Raw genomic sequence first — 17,018 nt, forward strand, 5'->3', positions numbered from 1 at the left:
TGGATAAGTCGGAAGGAGGAGGAAAGACCTCGGATCCATTGCCAAGGAGAGGAGAGCTGCACAGGTGTGGGAGCCACGAGGGTCCTAAGGCTTCAGTCCGACGCAAAGAAGTAGAGAACCACTTCTTTCCTTTTCCCGGCCCGGTAGGGTCACTTCCGGGAGGGGGAGGCGAGACAAGAGGAGGCGTGCAGGGAAGGAAGCAGTTTACGCCGCACCAGGCGGAAGTGTGCCAAAGGTTTTGGTGCTGCCGCTTCCGGTCCGGGTAAAGGCTGCTGAGGTATGCTGCATGGTCTGTGTCGGGCCGGGACAGCTTTCTGAGGGCAAGTCACCGGGTCAAGAGGCTAGCACCGGCGTGTAGACTCAGAAGTCTAGAGTCTAGTGGTAAGATCGGAACAACAACCAGGAACTTGAATACGATCTAACCTCTGTTTCCGAGGGGGTAACTTCAACGGGGAACCCCTCTGCCCTGGTAACGGCCAAAGAGGAGATGGCGCCAGTCAGGGAGCGGCCGTGGCCGACAAAGTGAGGAAGCGCGAAGGCGGAGCAGCCGGAGAAGCCTCGGGAGAAAACACCAGAGCCATCGCTGCCGCCACCGCCGCTACCACCATGGAAGGAGCAAAGCCGACATTGCAGCTCGTGTACCAGGCAGTGCAGGCGCTCTACCACGACCCAGATCCCAGCGGAAAGGAGCGCGCCTCGTTCTGGCTTGGGGAGCTGCAGCGTTCGGTGAGGGGCCGAGAGAGGCCATTCTGCGCCGCGGGGCAAGGGCGGGGTGGGACCTCGGCTGGAGCCGGCGCCCGGCCGTTGGCCTTCTTAGGTCTTCCTTGGGGAGGAGCTGCTGCCGCGGGGTGGGGCTGCGAAGCTACATCTACGCGGCTTTTCGGAAACTAGTTGCAGCTGGCCGGTCGCGAAGTGGCCCTTTCCCCACCCCGTAGAATCTGGTTTGTAGGTCCTGTACTTCTCGCTCGTGGCTTCGATCTGGTCCTCTAAGTTTCACCCTTGCTACTACTTGTTTCTTAGGCCTTGCTTTTCCGTTTTGTCTTTCTTCAACCAAATCCAAGCCCAGTCTTTCTCTGTCTTCCACTTAAGGATGTTTGATCCGTCTCTCTTCGGTGTCCAGGTGTTACTCCGGCAATTTCTTCCCACTCATAGCCTTACATCTCACTGTTTCTTGCTGCTTTTCACTCTAGTTTGAGTACATTATTCTCGAAACTTCTCAGGTTTCTAGATCCTTATACACGTGAGTTTTCCGCGTGTTTTGGAGTGCAACATAACGTAAAGAAAAAAAATCAATTCTCGTTTCAGAAAATCTTTGCAGTTCTCATTTTGCAGCATATTGGTTTTCTAACCTTCTCTTTCCCCTGATTTTTAGCTTCTTTATAAGATACGGGTATCGTAGCTGCCTTGATTATTACAGATAATTGTGTCAGCATCCAATGAGGGGTTAATTGCAACCTATTACACTTATTGTATTTCTGCGTTCTTTGAATCTCGTGTATTATATTTCCTCCTCTAATTTTCCTACTTACCCTTGCAGTGCTTTAGTTCAGTGTGATAATGTGTACTTGGTCATATTGCTGACTTTACCTTTCTTATTTTTGCATTTTATATGCCTAAGTATGTTTTAAAATTTGCTCCTTCCCCTTCCATTTCTTTTTTTAAACTCATAACTAGTACTTAAAGATGCTCTGCCCTTTTGAATCAGCTCCTAGGCTGTGAGTGCATAATAAGTATTTAAAAATTTGCAACTTTGAATATTACACTTAAAAAAAAAATCGGGAACCCAAGTCCTGGGTGAAGAGAAAGGAATGGGGAGAGAAAGGAATAAGACTGACTGTAGGCTACATGGGAAGAGAAAGGAATAAGACTCACTGTAGGCTACACAGGAAAATCATTCATATGTGGTCTGTCTTAGTGTTTAGTTAGTTTTTGTGATCTGGGGAGCCACACGTCCCTTATCTTAAAGTTTTCAAAGTAAAAATAGGAGAAATGCTACACCATACCAAAAGTCAGCCTTCCCTACTAAACCTGCTTATTGCTGTATGTATTTTAAATCAGTATTTTAGTGCTTACCATGTACCAGCAACTGCTAGGTGTTGGTATATGGAAATGAACCAGACAAAAAAAATCTTTGCTTGGCACAAAAACATCTTTGCTTGTGATGTTTAAACGAGTTAATACCTACAAAGAGCTTAACAAAGTTCTTGGAACCTAGAACTCAAAATATGTTAGTAATTGTTATTTAAATATTAGTCACTTAGTTTCCACTAGTCTCTGTTACAGCCTTACATCATCACCATCATCATTATTATCAGTATTTACAGTCAGGTCCCAACAGGAACAGATGGCACACTTGAAATAGGCTAATTTGAGGAGGGTTTGTTTTATAAAGGTACTGTTTATAAAGATGTGGATATAATGGGGTACCACAAAAGATGGTGTAGTACCCTGTAGCCAAACTGTTAACAGCCCTAAGCTGTTAACAGCCAGAAGAGGTAAGAGAGAGAGTGGTTACTTCTTGGACTCTCAGGAGAAGTACGGAGTTGGCTGCCTTGAGAGGAATTGTAGTTTTCAGTGGAAGGGGCATAGCCAGCATGAGGTGATTCTGCAGGGAGGAAGCTGGAGGAATAAATATCTACACCTTATTCTCCTAACTTCCTCCTGGGATTCCCCATTGGGCAAACCTAACCCTAAGCTAGGGGACTCAGGAACCTGTTGATCTGTTCCATAGAGGTCAGCATACTGGGGCAGAAAACATGGTAGAGAAGAGTGGAAAAGTGGACCTGGAAAATAGTACAGTCACACATCGTAATTTTTAGGCAACTTCAGCATCTGGATTGACAATTCAGCTAACACTTTGGCTTCTTAATTCCTTTACTTTTTTCTAAGCCACCTGGTCACACAGTCACATCTTGGAACTTGTCATTGCTAAAAAGTCACCAACCCCCCCCTAAATCACTAACTCATGCATTGAGCTCCGATCACACAACCAACTTAAATTCTTCTAGTTTGCTGGCTCAGGAATCTCAAGTAACGTCATGTAATAGTTTTAACTTTTTTGAAATCTTACATAATTTTAATTTTATCAAAATAAAAAACTTATTAATTTATTGTTAATTTAGTAATAAAAGTTACTGTTAAAATTTTAAAGATTTAAGCCAAACTTTAAAAACTTTCTAAAGTTATAAAATGGGAATAGTTTTACAAAATTTAGGAAGAAAAAAGAGCAGTTTCATAGTTTCTCCTATGAAAGATGAAGATTTAGGCTTCCTCCGCTTCCTCACACCCCATCACTCATAGGTATACCTGTGGTATACCACATTTTTGGTTAACATAGGTATACCACATTTCTGGTTAAATCATTACACATTGTGAATCATGAAGTGTGTATACCATGATAATTTCTTTTTTGTGCAACTTTTTTTTTGGTGGTAATCATTACCTTTTTCTTTTTTTCACGTTTGCCTTATTTTCTATATATCTACAGTAATTCATCCCAAACTCTCTGTTAGTAAGTGTAAATATCCTCTTAGTATGTTCACACTTTTTTGGTGGAAGGAAACCTCTCCCGAGAGCCCTCTATCTCCCTGCTTCAGTCTGGCCTGGTTGTTCTCCAGGTCTCTTGCATAATTATTCTGGCATCTCACTGTCCTAGGGAATTCCTTTTTCTTTCTTGTATTGGATGTGCTGAATCCTGGATCCCATGATCTTTTCTTGAATTACTCCCTCATTTGACAGAGAATTGAGAGGGGAAACTTCATCTCTTCACTCTCATTGTTGGTCTTTTTTCTTGGACCACTTTTACCCTGAGAGTTCTCTAGTCTTCTGCCTGGAGGTTATGAACTAGGCTGCCAGTGGCAGGTAGGAGAATGAACTGGAGGATGAATCTAAATGCTAAGTATGTAGACTTTAGTTTATTTAATCTGTTTTCAGTATGATACTCCTGTCCTTAGGTGAGTCTGTTGTCCAAGAGTCCAGAGTCACTCTACTTCAGTCTCTGCAAAGTAAACCTTGAGTTTTCTGTGATGGTGGGAGGATAGTATAGTAGCCTGGCCCCTCAGAGTCAGGGAGAAAATCTAGGAAACTAAACCGCTTACACAGATTTTGAAGCCATTCCTTTGTTATTTGTTCTATCTGTGCATCTGTCTTCAGGTGTATCTCAGTACTTCTAATTCTTGAGCCTTACTGGGATTTTGGAATTAGTTTGCCTCTTGGCTTCCCCCATTCTTATCCCTTCCCCCTCCCTGCTATCAGGCAAATTTCAACTTTCTCAGGCCTTCTCTGAGAGTTAACAGTCACCCAGCAGCTTTCTCCTTTTCACAGTTTTGTTAATACCATTCGTGTTTCCATTTTCTGTCCTTGTGGGTTCTCTCATCCTTGGGGAAAAAAAATCTTTTTACTCTGATTTTGGAGGGAATTTGAGGGCAAACAGATGTTTCAATCAGTTAAATTGTGTTAAACAGAAGTCTTAGTTCTTGAATTTCATCAAAACCTTATCCCATTAACTGGCCCTTTTTCTTTGTTAGGTCTTGTCTTTTTCCAGGGACTGTCGTTCTCATCCCTTTCTTCAATATACCACCAACCCTTCACCTCTGATTGGTAGAACTTGAGCATGTGTATCCAATTGCTTCTTCTGTCCGATTTTAGTGCTCTGCATCTTATTATCTGAATTCTCAGGAACCTTGATCTTTTGGTTATCCTGTGTCTCACTTGTATCCTAAAACTCCCTCTTTACTGGATCCTTCCCATCAGCATTCACACAGCTGTAGTATCTCCCGGAATAAGCAAATGGTTTTTTGTGGGGAGGGGATTCAGCCTTTGTCTGGTTATATGATATTTTAATTTTTTTCTTACCTTTGGACTTTTACTATTACTTTTCCCCAATCCTGTCTTCAAATGAAGAAACTAGCCCATCTTTTCAAAGCCTAGCTAGCTTAAATTCTTTCTCCTTAAAGTCTTAACAGATTCTCTTCCGCTGAAAGTCATTTCTGCCCCTGCCCCAACACCGAAAGCACTTTAATTGTATTTATCATTTTTTTAACCTTTTTGAAGATTTGTTTTGTCTCCCCCAATAGACAGTAGGATCCTTTCAGATGTTTATATAATCTGATACCCATAGTTGAAGGAATAAACCATGATTATTAAGAAATGATCAGGCTTCCCTGGTGGCGCAGTGGTTGAGAGTCCGCCTGCAGATAAAGGGGACACGGGTTCGTGCCCCGGTCCGGGAATATCCCACATGCCGCGGAGCGGCTGGGCCCATGAGCCAAGGACGCTGAGCCTGCGTGTCCGGAGCCTGTGCTCTGCGAGAGGCCACAACAGTGAGAGGCCCGCGTACCGCAAAAAAAAAAAAAAAAAAAGATCAAGATCTCTGACAGTTTCTTTTTGAACATCTTTACTGGAGTATAATTGCTTTACAAGGGTGTGTTAGTTTCTGCTTTATAACAAAGTGAATCAGCTATACATATATCCGCGTATCTCCTCCCTCTTGCGTCTCCCTCCCACTCTCCCTATCCCACCCCTCTAGGTGGACACAAAGCATGGAGCTGATCTCCCTGTGCTATGCAGCTGCTTCCCACTAGCTATCTATTTCACGTTTGGTAGTATATATGAGTCCATGCCACTCTTTCACTTCGTCCCAGCTTCCCCTTCCCCCTCCCTGTGTCCTCAAGTCCATTCTCTACGTCTCCGTCTTTATTCCTGTCCTGCCCCTAGGTTCTTCAGAACCATTTTTTTCTTTTTTTAGATTCCAAATATATGTGTTAGCATATGATATTTGTTTTTCTCTTTCTGACCTACTTCACTCTGTATGACTGACTCTAGGTCCATCCACCTCACTACAAATAACTCAATTTCATTTCTTTTTATGGCTGAGTAATATTCCATTGAGTAATATATATGTGCCACATCTTCTTTATCCATTCATCTGTCGACGGACACTCAGGTTGCTTCCATGTCCTGGGTATTGTAAATAGAGCTGCAATGAACATTGTGGTACATGACTCTTTTTGAATTATGGTTTTCTCAGGGTATATGCCCAGTATTGGGATTGCTGGATCGTATGGTAGTTCTATTTTTAGTTTTTTAAGGAACCTCCGTACTCTTCCCCATAGTGGCTGTATCAGTTTACATTCCCACCAACAGTGCAAGAGGGTTCCCTTTTCTCCACACCCTCTCCAGCATTTATTGTTTGTAGATTTTTTGATGATGGCCATTCTGACTAGTGTGAGGTGATATCTCATTGTAGTTTTGATTTGCATTTCTCTAATGATTAGTGATGTTGAGCATTCTTTCATGTGTTTGTTGGCAGTCTGTAGACACACAATTTCTTAAAAATGTTCCTGAATGCATAGCTGCTTGTAGCACCTCCAAAGGGGCAGTTGGATGACTCAGATTTGTCTTTTTCTATGAATTTCATTTATTTTTGCTGCTTCTCTCTAACATATCTATGGATGATTGAAAATAAACAATATTATTCAGTCTCCTATGATGCTCTATTTTCAGTCTTTCCAATCTTTTTTTAAAAAGCAGTCTTTATGAGATAAGTTTTTATTACCCTCATTTTATGCTTTTGAATGACTTGAGTACAGAAAAGGAGAGGAACTTTTTGACACAATAAGCCTTTCTTGAAGTGGTCACTAAGTGACATTTTAAACCAAAAATCTGTTTTAGAGTAGTCACAAAACATGCAGTGTAGTAGCATAGTGTTTTAATTTTCAATTTGAAATTGATAAAGAATTCCCTGGTGGTCCAGTGGTTAGGACTCTGTACTTTCACTCAGAGGGCTCCGGGTTCAGTCCCTGGTTGGGAAATTAAGATCCCACAAGCTGCGCACCGTGGCTGGGAAAAAAAAAATCTACTTTAGTTGAAAACAGAAAATGTAGTAACTAAAATTATGCCATATAAAGTAGCATCCAAAACTGTACAGTCCCTAAGAAAATTAACGAAAAAATGAAATTGGTAAGGAACAGAATTTGCCTGGTTTGTTTCAAAACCACTTTGAATAATATACGTTTTGAAAAACTATTATCCTTACTTCCCTCTTCCCCATACTTACTAATCTTAGGGTCATTTAGTATAGTTATAATGATCCTGGTGACAATAGATTTGCTATAACGGTATAATTTGGACATGGTTCAGCCCATGCTATGAGTTAGCATCTTTTCTCTTTCTCTGGTATTTGTATAAAACAGCCATTTTCTGAAGAATCTACATTCATTAAGCTTTTTTTCCACCAAAATTCTTGGAAACAGCCTACAGCCATGTTTTTGTTTTATGGGCTAGGCAGATATCACTGATGTCTTCCAAGTGTTTTAAAAGACAAAATTATTTTGAGACAGATCTGAAAGGAAGCCTATTTAACAGTGGACTGCTCTGAATACTTAGTAGTTTCCTTTGTCTACCTCTAGTAACCAAAATTAGTAGACAGTGCAGAAACCAATGGAAGCAAAGACCATCTCTTTATAGGGCTAATTAATTGTGCTACTCATTTTTTTTTTTTTGCGGTACGCGGGCCTCTCACCGCTGTGGCCTCTCCCGTTGCGGAGCACAGGCTCCGGACGCGCAGACTCAGCGGCCATGGCTCACGGGCCCAGCAGTTCCGCAGCACGTGGGATCTTCCCGGACTGGGGCACAAACCCGCGTACCCTGAATCGGCAGGCGGACTCTCAACCACTGCGCCACCAGGGAAGCCCAGTCAAGTGACTCTTAAAACATAAACATGTTTTTGAAAGGCAAGCCTTCTAGAAAATAGAAAATGTTCGTGTACAACTTCTTTGGCGTCAGTTAGTTCAGTGAACATAGGAATACTGTATACTTTGCATTGCTGGAAAATGGGAGTGTGTAAGTAAATGATAAAAACCAAAGGCCTTTCAACTGAATAGTATACCACTCTGGCTATATTGTCTAATATGATTGCCATTACCCACATGGCTATTGTGGCTGTTTCAATTTAAGTTAATTAAAATGAAGTTAAAATCAATTCCTTAGTTGCACTGCCACATTCCAAGTCTTGGACAGTGCAGATATAGTCATTTCATGTCCTTGTTGTATTGGAACTTATGAATGAGAATTTGTGATGGTATTTCTGTTGGCATGATAGTCTGTTATCTGGTGGCATTCATCTGTATTTGGATTAGTTTATTTCTCATCTTCCCAGGCCTTGGACCAGAGTCAATGGTTTGAAACAGGATATAAAATCTGGATACTGCTACATTTTCTAAGTTGCCATTTTAACCATTTTTAGGCGTACAGTTCAGTGGCATTAAGTACATTCATGTTGTGCAATCATCACCACCACCCATCTCTGGAACTTTTTCGTCTTCCCAAACTAAAACTCTACCTATTAAAGAATAATTCTCCATCCCCTCCTCTCTTCAGCCCCTGGTAACCACCATTCTACTTTTTTTTTCCTCTCGGAATTTGACTACTCCAATTACCTTATGAGTAGAATGATACAATATTTTCCTTTTGGTGTTTGGCTTATTTCACTTAGAATAATATCTTCAAGGTTCATCATGTTGTAGACTATGTCAGAATTTCATTCCTTTTTAAAAATTATGGTGAAATACACATAGCATAAAATTTACCACTTTAACCATTTTTAAGTGTGTAGTTCAGTGGCTTTAAGTACATTCACATTGTTGTGTAACCATCATCACCATGCATCTCCAGAACGTTTTTCATCTTGTAAAAATGAAAATCTGTACCCATTAAAACACAGTTAACTAACTCCCCATTTCTCTCTCCCTACAGCCCCTGGCAACCACCATTCTGCTTTTTGTCTCCATGAACTTGACTACTCTAGGTACCTCATATAAGTAGAATCATACAGTATTTGTCCTTTTGTGACTGGCTTTTTTCACTTAACATAGTGTTCTCAGGGTTCATCCATGTTGTAGAATGTGTCAGAATTTCATCCCTTTTTAAGGCTGAATAATATTGTGTGTACCACATTTTGTTTACCTATTCATCTGTTGGTACACACTTGGGTAGCTTCCACGTTTTGGCTATTGTGAATACTGTTATGAGCACAGGTGCACAAATATCTGTTGGAGTCCCTGCTTTCAGTTCTTCTGAGTATATCACCAGAAGGGGAATTGCTGGATCATATGGTAATTCTTTGTTTTTTTTGAGGAACTGACATACTATTTTCTAGATTTCACAGAATTTTAAGCTCTTGGTTTTTTTTGTTTTTTTGTTTTGTTTTGGCCGAGCTATGTGGCATGCGGGATCTTAGTCCCCAACCTGGATCGAATCTGTGCCTCCTACAGTGGAAGCGTGGAGTCTTAACCAGTGGACCGCCAGAGAAGTCCCATAAGCTCTGTTGAACTTAAGAACATTTAATTCTTAGAAAGTTGCGCTTGCTCAGATTACCTCTCCTGTGTTTCCCTAGCTTGTACCCTGGTACTGAAATATTACCAGAGAGTGTTGTATTGTTATATAGGTGAAGTTCCAGAGAGAAGCTTTATTTCTCTTTACTGGAAGTTCACAGTACTGCTAATGGGGATAGTTTTGTAGTGTTTGGCATGCAGAACTCCTTGAAAGTACCGATTTAATTTTCGTCTTTCTGGTTAGACTTCCCAAAATGAAAATATTATGAAATTTGTATTTTTTTTTCTTTTGGTAAGAAATTTTCTGTTAACAGAGTTTACATTATATTTTTTACTTTTTTTTTCAAGCCCACTGCACTCTTCAGTTTTTCTCCATATTAACTGTTTACTTGTATTTTCTGTCTCAGCCATAGTTAACACCATTTATACAGATGGCCCTAAAGCAGAATACACTTAGAACTAGTCTTAAAAAGGTACATGTTTTTACATAAGCACTCAGAGTTTTCTAACACTATAATGCATTTTTTATTAAACCTTAAGCTAGACATCTCATATTTCTATACAGTTAAGAAACTTGAATCTTCAGCATTGTGTTAGTGTATGCTTAGTATGTCTGATAGTACTCTCATTCTTCAGGTTTATACGAATTGTTATAAAACTTGCTCAGATAGGCAGGAATAGAGACCGGTGACTAAAGGAAATCCATTTTCTATATTTTGGCTTTCAGGAAGCCTTCACATGGGCTACCCATTTGCTTCAAAAGCTTGAAATGGTTTCAAGCTTGGCATTTTCTACTTTTTTTTTTTTTTTGCGGTACGCGGGCCTCTTACTGTTGTGGCCTCTCCCCGTTGCGGAGCACAGGCTCCGGACGCGCAGGCTCAGCGGCCATGGCTCACGGGCCCAGCCTATCCGCGGCATGTGGGATCTTCCCAGACCGGGGCACGAACCTGTGCCCCCTGCATCGGCAGGCAGACTCTCAACCACTGCGCCACCAGGGAAGCCCAACATTTTCTACTTTTAAAGCAGGGCTGCCTAATATAATTAGTAAGGCCCACAGTGAATTGATTATCAAGGAATGAATGCTTCAGTCACTCAAAACCCAAGCTGACCTTATGGATCCAGATTTATTTTTCTTTTTTCAGGGCCGTTCTTGAGGTTAATATTCACATGCATAGGTGGCTGAGGGTTTTTAATTTGGATAGGGATTCTTTACAGTTGTTGAGGAAAAATTTTGGCAAAATTTCTCAGTATCATATTATGTGTGAGCCACAGCTACAGATTTGAGCCAAAGTTTATTTGATAGAGGCCATTATGACACAGGATTGTTTGAAAATGCTTGTCCCAGAAATACTGGGATTTCCTCAGAAACTCAGGAGACCACAGCGTGCAGTGCTGTAGTCATTTGGTCTTACTGATTCCTTTCATTGAGATCAAGATAGAGTAATGCATATGGGCACTACCATCTTCCAACATTGTCTTGAAGATAAGAGTGTTTGAGTATTTCTCCTGGAATTTGAATAGCTTATGATGTTTTAAAGAATTATTTTTAGCCAGGAATCTCTTTCCTCCTATAAGGGAAATAATATCTCCCTCTTAATTATCTATTCAGTTATTATGGGGATGGCTGTGAAAATGTAAATTGGCTGAACTTATCTCTATAAATGAGCTTTTTTGCTTCTAGAAAACTTGTTTATGCATACATGGGTAGTCTATGGTTCTGGGAGCTTGCTTGGGGCTTTATGATTATTTTTCACTTACACTCTGCTTTTGGAGTTGGGAGTTGTTTACTCATCACTGCTGTGGTGAAGGTATTAGCTAAGTTTCATTTCACCATAGTTTCTGTATTTCAGACCATCTTGCAAAACAAATTATTTTGAAAGATAACAATTTTAGGTAGTGATGGTTTTCTTTTGAGATCTATAGCTTATATTTTTCCTAGTATCCATTCATACCATTTTCTCTTCTGAAAACCATCAGAAAGTACTTGTGACAGACCTAGCAATTTATCTTAAATTTGTAAAATTTTCATAAAGGATTAGATACAAAAACTTAAGACAGTTGACTGACAAAAAATTCCTTTCTCTTTTTCAGGTTAATAAGACTAGTTTGTTCTTTACCTGTCTCATGAAAATGACTTTTTCTTGATTTGGGAAATTCTGATTATCTAGCTCTATACCATATTGGTACAAGGCATGTGTCTATAATGTTGCAGTGTCTGATTGACTGTTTTTTAGGGGTTCTTTTTACTGTGCTCTTGCCTGGTCTGCTCCTCCTTCCAGTATACTATAAATCTTTATTTAATAGATGTATTATTCACTAATTGAAATGTTTTTAAAAAGTACAGCAGTCTTACACATTTATTCTTACTTATCAAATTTCATTGAAATATTTGTATTTCCAGAACCTAATTTTCTATTTGCCAGAGCTCTTCTGTTTTCAGTGAAGTATTTTTAAGTAATGCTGCTTAATTTGAGGAGTTTTTGTATAGGATTAACTAGCAGCTCTAATCTGCTTCTGATTCTTGGCAGCTGATGAATCCTTAGGCCCCCCCCCCCATCTGGGTGTGTACTTGCAATGTTAAGGGTCTGCTCAGTGATTTCCGTTGATTAGGCAGTTTTAGAACTGTTAGTGTAGAAGTGAGTCTTGGAGCAGTCGTGACCGTTAAAGAAAAAAGGGAAAGTACTTTTAGGATCTGCTGTGAAGTATAATGAAAGACTTAGAGCATGTTAGTGAAAGGATTGCTGGGCCATAGCCTGCTTCATATTCATCACATAGTCATGGAAATATCTTTTGAAAAGACTGATAATAAAGGCCTGTTCTGCTACTGCTTTGTGAAATGGAAGATTGGAATTAGTTGCTTAAATGGAAAATGTTCTCTTGTTGCAGCCTCTTTGAAATGTGCTGCTAGTGGGAGCTGCAGCTTCCTCCTGCTGACTCTGAGCCCCAGGCTTCGGTTGAGATGGTCCTTTCAGAAATGTGGAGCTTAGTCCAAGCCTGGATTTCAGTGGGTAGCACCTGGCATCTGTGGCTAGAAAGTCCTATGAAGTGTAAGTGCTTTATTCTCTCCTTGTAAAGAATCCCTTTTCCTTTCTTCTTTCTGCAGCTTAGCAGAGGGGAAGAACAGTGAGCAATGTACTACAGTATCTGAGGTATCAGGATTTGGTTGCATTTTCTTAATGATTCAGTGATCAAAACAGGATTACTTGTTTTTTGGACGCCAACAATTCTTAAACCCTCCTGGAATTCAAAATAAAGGGACAAATTATGACCGCTTAATATATAGTACTGGCAGTATCATCCTGGGTAATTTTTCACTGACAGTTTACTTAGTAGACTGTGATATTCAAGTTTCCCAGGTTTCTTTAGAGGTCAGTTTTGTATTTCGTTCTTGTTCCAAAAGACAAATATTTGAAGAGAGGCACATTTGACCAGTGGGTGAGGCAGCATCAAGATAAATAAGGATGCTTGAAATGAGAAGACAGTTCTTTTTCACTTCGGTTCTACTTGACACATTTACACAAGGAGCAGTATGGGAATTTTCCTAAGACCGATTCCTCATAGAATTGTCCTAGGAAATACATTTAGCTGCCATCTATATTTTAGTTTAGTTAAAAAACAGAAAACTATGATAACATAATGAGCGTTAGAAGATGCAAAGTTTATATTTGGTTTAGTTGCCTGGGGTTACCTGCTATTCTCCTTTTTTTTTTCTATTTCAGAAATACTGGTAATATTTTAAAGTAAGGTCATTCCAGAAAAGACTCCCATTTTGGGGAGACTTTAAGTTTCCCTTCACTGAAATTTTTCTGAGATTCTTAAATCTTCCGATTTAAGAATAGGAAAATATTGAGCTGCTTCTCATTGCTAAAGCAAAATATATATTTAAAACAAAACAGAACCAAGGCTCCAACTGGGTAAGGCAAGTAAAGTTCTACAAATGAGGACTCTGAATGAAAAAGGTCCTTTCAGGGCCTTTGTTTTCTTTATCTGTAAACTGGATTCCTTGTTTTTTCTTGCCCTTTCTCTCTCTAAACATTGTGGATTCTGTTCTTATAGCTTACTCCCAATCCAGTAAGTATCTCAGCTACCTAGTAAAAGAATGGGCTTCATGTTTGGGAAAACAAAGAGGTGTTATAGATTTATGAGATGATAGTATCTTGTCATTTTGCTTCATATTTAATAATTTAAAATATATTTGTTTAAATGGCTCTATGGCCAGGAGATTTTGAGAGAGGCAGAAATAATTAAGGTTCTTTACTTTTCAAGAGCTTACAGTCTATTAAAAAAGGTGAATAAAGGCCCAAATAATTACAATATAAAGTTCTACAATTGAGCTGTTACAGTCAAGGGTACCTTGGTAGTAAGGAAAAAGGATTACTCCTCCAATATTTTCTCTTTATTTCTGGCTTTCAGGAGTTTGAATATGATGTGTTTAGCATTTGTTTGTTTGTTTGGGGGAGTGGGGGACAGTAACATTCTCTGTTGCCCTTGTCTACTGTAGTCTTTAGCAGTTCCAGTGTCCAGTGTTCTCATTGGTGGGGCTTTCTCAGTTATTCTGTCCTCCCCTGTGGCATTCATGCTCTGCCTTGCATCTGGCAGATCTTGTGCAGGATAAATTTTTTTTGCCCTTCCTTCAGTGGTAGGAGACCTCTGTGGTGTTACTGTTATAGTATCATGGGCTCAAGACGGTTTTATGCCCTGTCCTTTAAGGGTAGAGGTGTTTTTCCTTTACCCTTACTGCAACAGCAATGGGTCTTACTTAACCTATAAGCCTTGAGGGTAACATCATTTGCTGCCCTTCCCATACCAGTTAAGGCTTTTGTTCAGTAGGGGAGAAGGGTCTAGTCAGAGCTTTTTGTGTCCTTTCTGCTATTGTGGCTACTCCTGTCCTCCAAGACTGTACCACCAAAGAGGTTTTCTCTGGTCTCCTGCCCTACCCCCATTCTTTCTCCTGAGTATTTGGTGGAGGTGTGTGGATAAGAGCCTGTAGGTGGTTGTGAATTCCCCTTGTGTCCAAGAGTCCCATGGGTTTTATATGTACATACTAGCCCACACATACACAATTTTTAAAATCAATTTGTTAATAATTTTAATTGAATTTTTATTACCTGGTCATCTGGTGCCCCATATCTCTTTTCTTTGTTCTGCCACAGATGAGCCAACACTTGGTGAGGTCTCTTTAGATTTCAGTCTACTTGGTTGTCCTGGGACCTCAGCTTTCTGATGCATTTAAGAAAAGTTACTTTGTAGTTTATTTGCATTTATTTATTAACTCCAAAGCAATGTTCTTTTCCACTTTCTGCATCTTAGGAGAATGTGAAATTCCTCTCAGGTATATAGATTCATTTATTTTAAGCCCTACAAGATATTGTTGCTTTATATAGTCAGTGTTCACAGAGATTTACTTACATACTTAGACTTTCCATTACTCTTCATTCCTTCCTGATTTCCATGTTTCTATCCAGAATTATTTTCATTCTGCTTGAAGAACACCCTTTAGTATTTTCTTTGCTCTGTTGGTAATGAACTCTCTCCTTTTATTTTTTTTCTTTTGGTCCCAAAGTGTGTTAATTTTGTTGCATTTTGGAAAGATTTTTTTGCTGGGTATAAGTAACCAATTGGCAATTATTTTCTTCCAGTACTTTGAAGATATTTGGTTCCCATTTTTTATTTTGGCAAGTCAGCTATCAGTCTAATTGTTCCTTTAAAGGTAATACATGTTTTTTCCTCTTGCCTTTAAGATTTTCCTTTTTGTCTTTAGCAGTTTTTTAGCAGTGTTATTTGATGTGCTTAGGTCTGGTTTTCCTATTCTTAGGGTTTACAGAGTTTATTAAACTGTGGCTTGTTGTCTTATCAGTTTGGAAATTCCTCAGCCATTATGTTTAAATAGTGTCCCATTTTTTTCTTTTCCTTCTGAGATTTCAGTCATGTTTGTTAGACTTTTTCACTATGTCCCATATGTCACTTGCATTCTTCCTATTCTTTACCTTTATTCTTTTTTGAGTTTGTGCTTCAGGTCTTGTTTTCTATTGACCTATTCTCTAGCATAGTAATCTTTTCTTCAGTTGTCTGATTTGCTATTCAGCCCTTCCATTTGGGTCTTAATTTCAGTTACTGTATTTTTCAGTTCTAGAATTTCCCTTTGATTCTTTTTTTTAGATTCCATTTCTTAATGCAAATTCCAATTCGTCTTCTAATTTCTTGAATACGTTAATCAGCTATTTATTTTTTCCCAATTGTTTATTCTGAAAAATTCATAACTTGAAAGAATTGTATAGTGAACACTGATTCATGATAAGCCCTTCTCAAATTGCCTGTTCCCATTTGCTTTCTCTCTTTTTTCTTTCTTTCTCTCCCTTTTGGAACCTTTTGGAAGTAAATTGCAGATTTTATAATGCTGTACCCCTAAACATTTTGACGTATAGCTCGTAAGAACAAAGACATTCTACTAAACTAAAACCATTGTCACATTAAAGAAATTTAACATTGATATACAATAATATTATCTAATATACAGTTCATATTCAAATTTCCCAGTTGTTTCAGTTACAGATGTCTAGCTTGTTTTTTTTGTGGTACCCGGGCCTTTCACTGTTGTGGCCTCTCCCGTTGCGGAGCATAGGCTCCGGATGTGCAGGCCCAGCGGCCATGGCTCATGGGCCTAGCCGCTCCGCGGCATGTGGGATCTTCCCGGACCGGGGCATGAAACCGTGTCCCCTGCATCGGCAGGCGGACTCTCAGCCACTGTGCCACCAGGGAAGCCCCAGATTTCTAGCTTTTTAAAAATTTTACTTTCCCTAATCCAGGATCCAGGCCCATTTTGTCTTTGTTTTTAATATGACCGACTCGCTATTTTGCTTTGTCTGGTTGTTTCCTCATGATTATATTCAACTTAAACAGTTTTTGGAAAAATACTACATGAACGAAAAATTGTTGTTTTCAGTGAATCACATCAAGAGTCACTTAAAATCTCTTTGTCCCATTATTGGTGATGTTAAGTTTTATCATTTTGGTTGAGACATCACAGTTATTTTAGTCCTCATCTGATAATTCCGTTATCTAGATAGGTTATTTTCTATTGTCTCTTTCCACCCCCAACCCTCCCTTTTTTGCTTTCATTTGATAAATACTGGATATATTGTTTATGAAAAGTTGAAGAGATAATAAATGATGTTTTTCCCCTGAGGTAATTTCTTTTGCTTCTGGCAGGTCTATATGATAGGACCAGATCCCTTTAGTTTGTGAAGGGATTGAGCAGATTCTAAACTGTGTGTTTCTTTTTTGTAAAATATACATGACATCAAATTTACCATTCTAACTATTTTAAAGTGTACAACTCAGTGAGAGTAAGTATATTCACGTTGTTTTATGACCACCAACACAAGCAATCTCCAGAATTTTTTTATCTTCTACAAGTAAAACTTCGTACCCATTAAATGATAACGCTGCCCATTCTCCCTCCCATCAACTCTTGGCAACCAAAATTCTAACTTTGTCTCTATGAATTTGACTACTTCAGGTACCTCATGTAAGTGGAATCATACAATATTTGTCCTTTTGTGTCAAGCTTATTTTACTAAGCATAATGTCCTCAAAGTTCATCCATGTTATGGCATGTAATGGTACTTCCTTCCTTTTTAAGGCTGAATAATAGTCCACTGTATGTATATGTCACATTTTGTTTAT

General features: G+C 39.3%; 1 protein-coding gene across 3 annotated transcripts in view; it reads left to right on the forward strand.

The window, feature by feature from the left end:
• The first annotated feature begins 238 nt into the window (after positions 1 to 238).
• The window catches only part of TNPO3 (transportin 3), an 81,101-nt gene continuing 64,321 nt past the window's right edge, over positions 239 to 17,018 (forward strand). Inside the window, exons 1-2 of one of the 3 annotated variants that reach the window (XM_030853773.2) lie at positions 240 to 726; positions 12,219 to 12,379. Coding sequence is in view for 2 of the 3 variants with exons in the window: in XM_060305346.1 (XP_060161329.1) it covers positions 607 to 726 (120 nt within the window). In the remaining variant the exon portion in view is untranslated. Of the gene's footprint in view, positions 727 to 12,218; positions 12,380 to 17,018 lie in introns of all 3 variants that reach the window. The other 2 variants (XM_060305346.1, XM_030853771.2) reach the window with 2 other exon arrangements.

This window comes from Globicephala melas, chromosome 9 (assembly GCF_963455315.2).
Source record: "Globicephala melas chromosome 9, mGloMel1.2, whole genome shotgun sequence".
NCBI lineage: Eukaryota > Metazoa > Chordata > Mammalia > Artiodactyla > Delphinidae > Globicephala > Globicephala melas.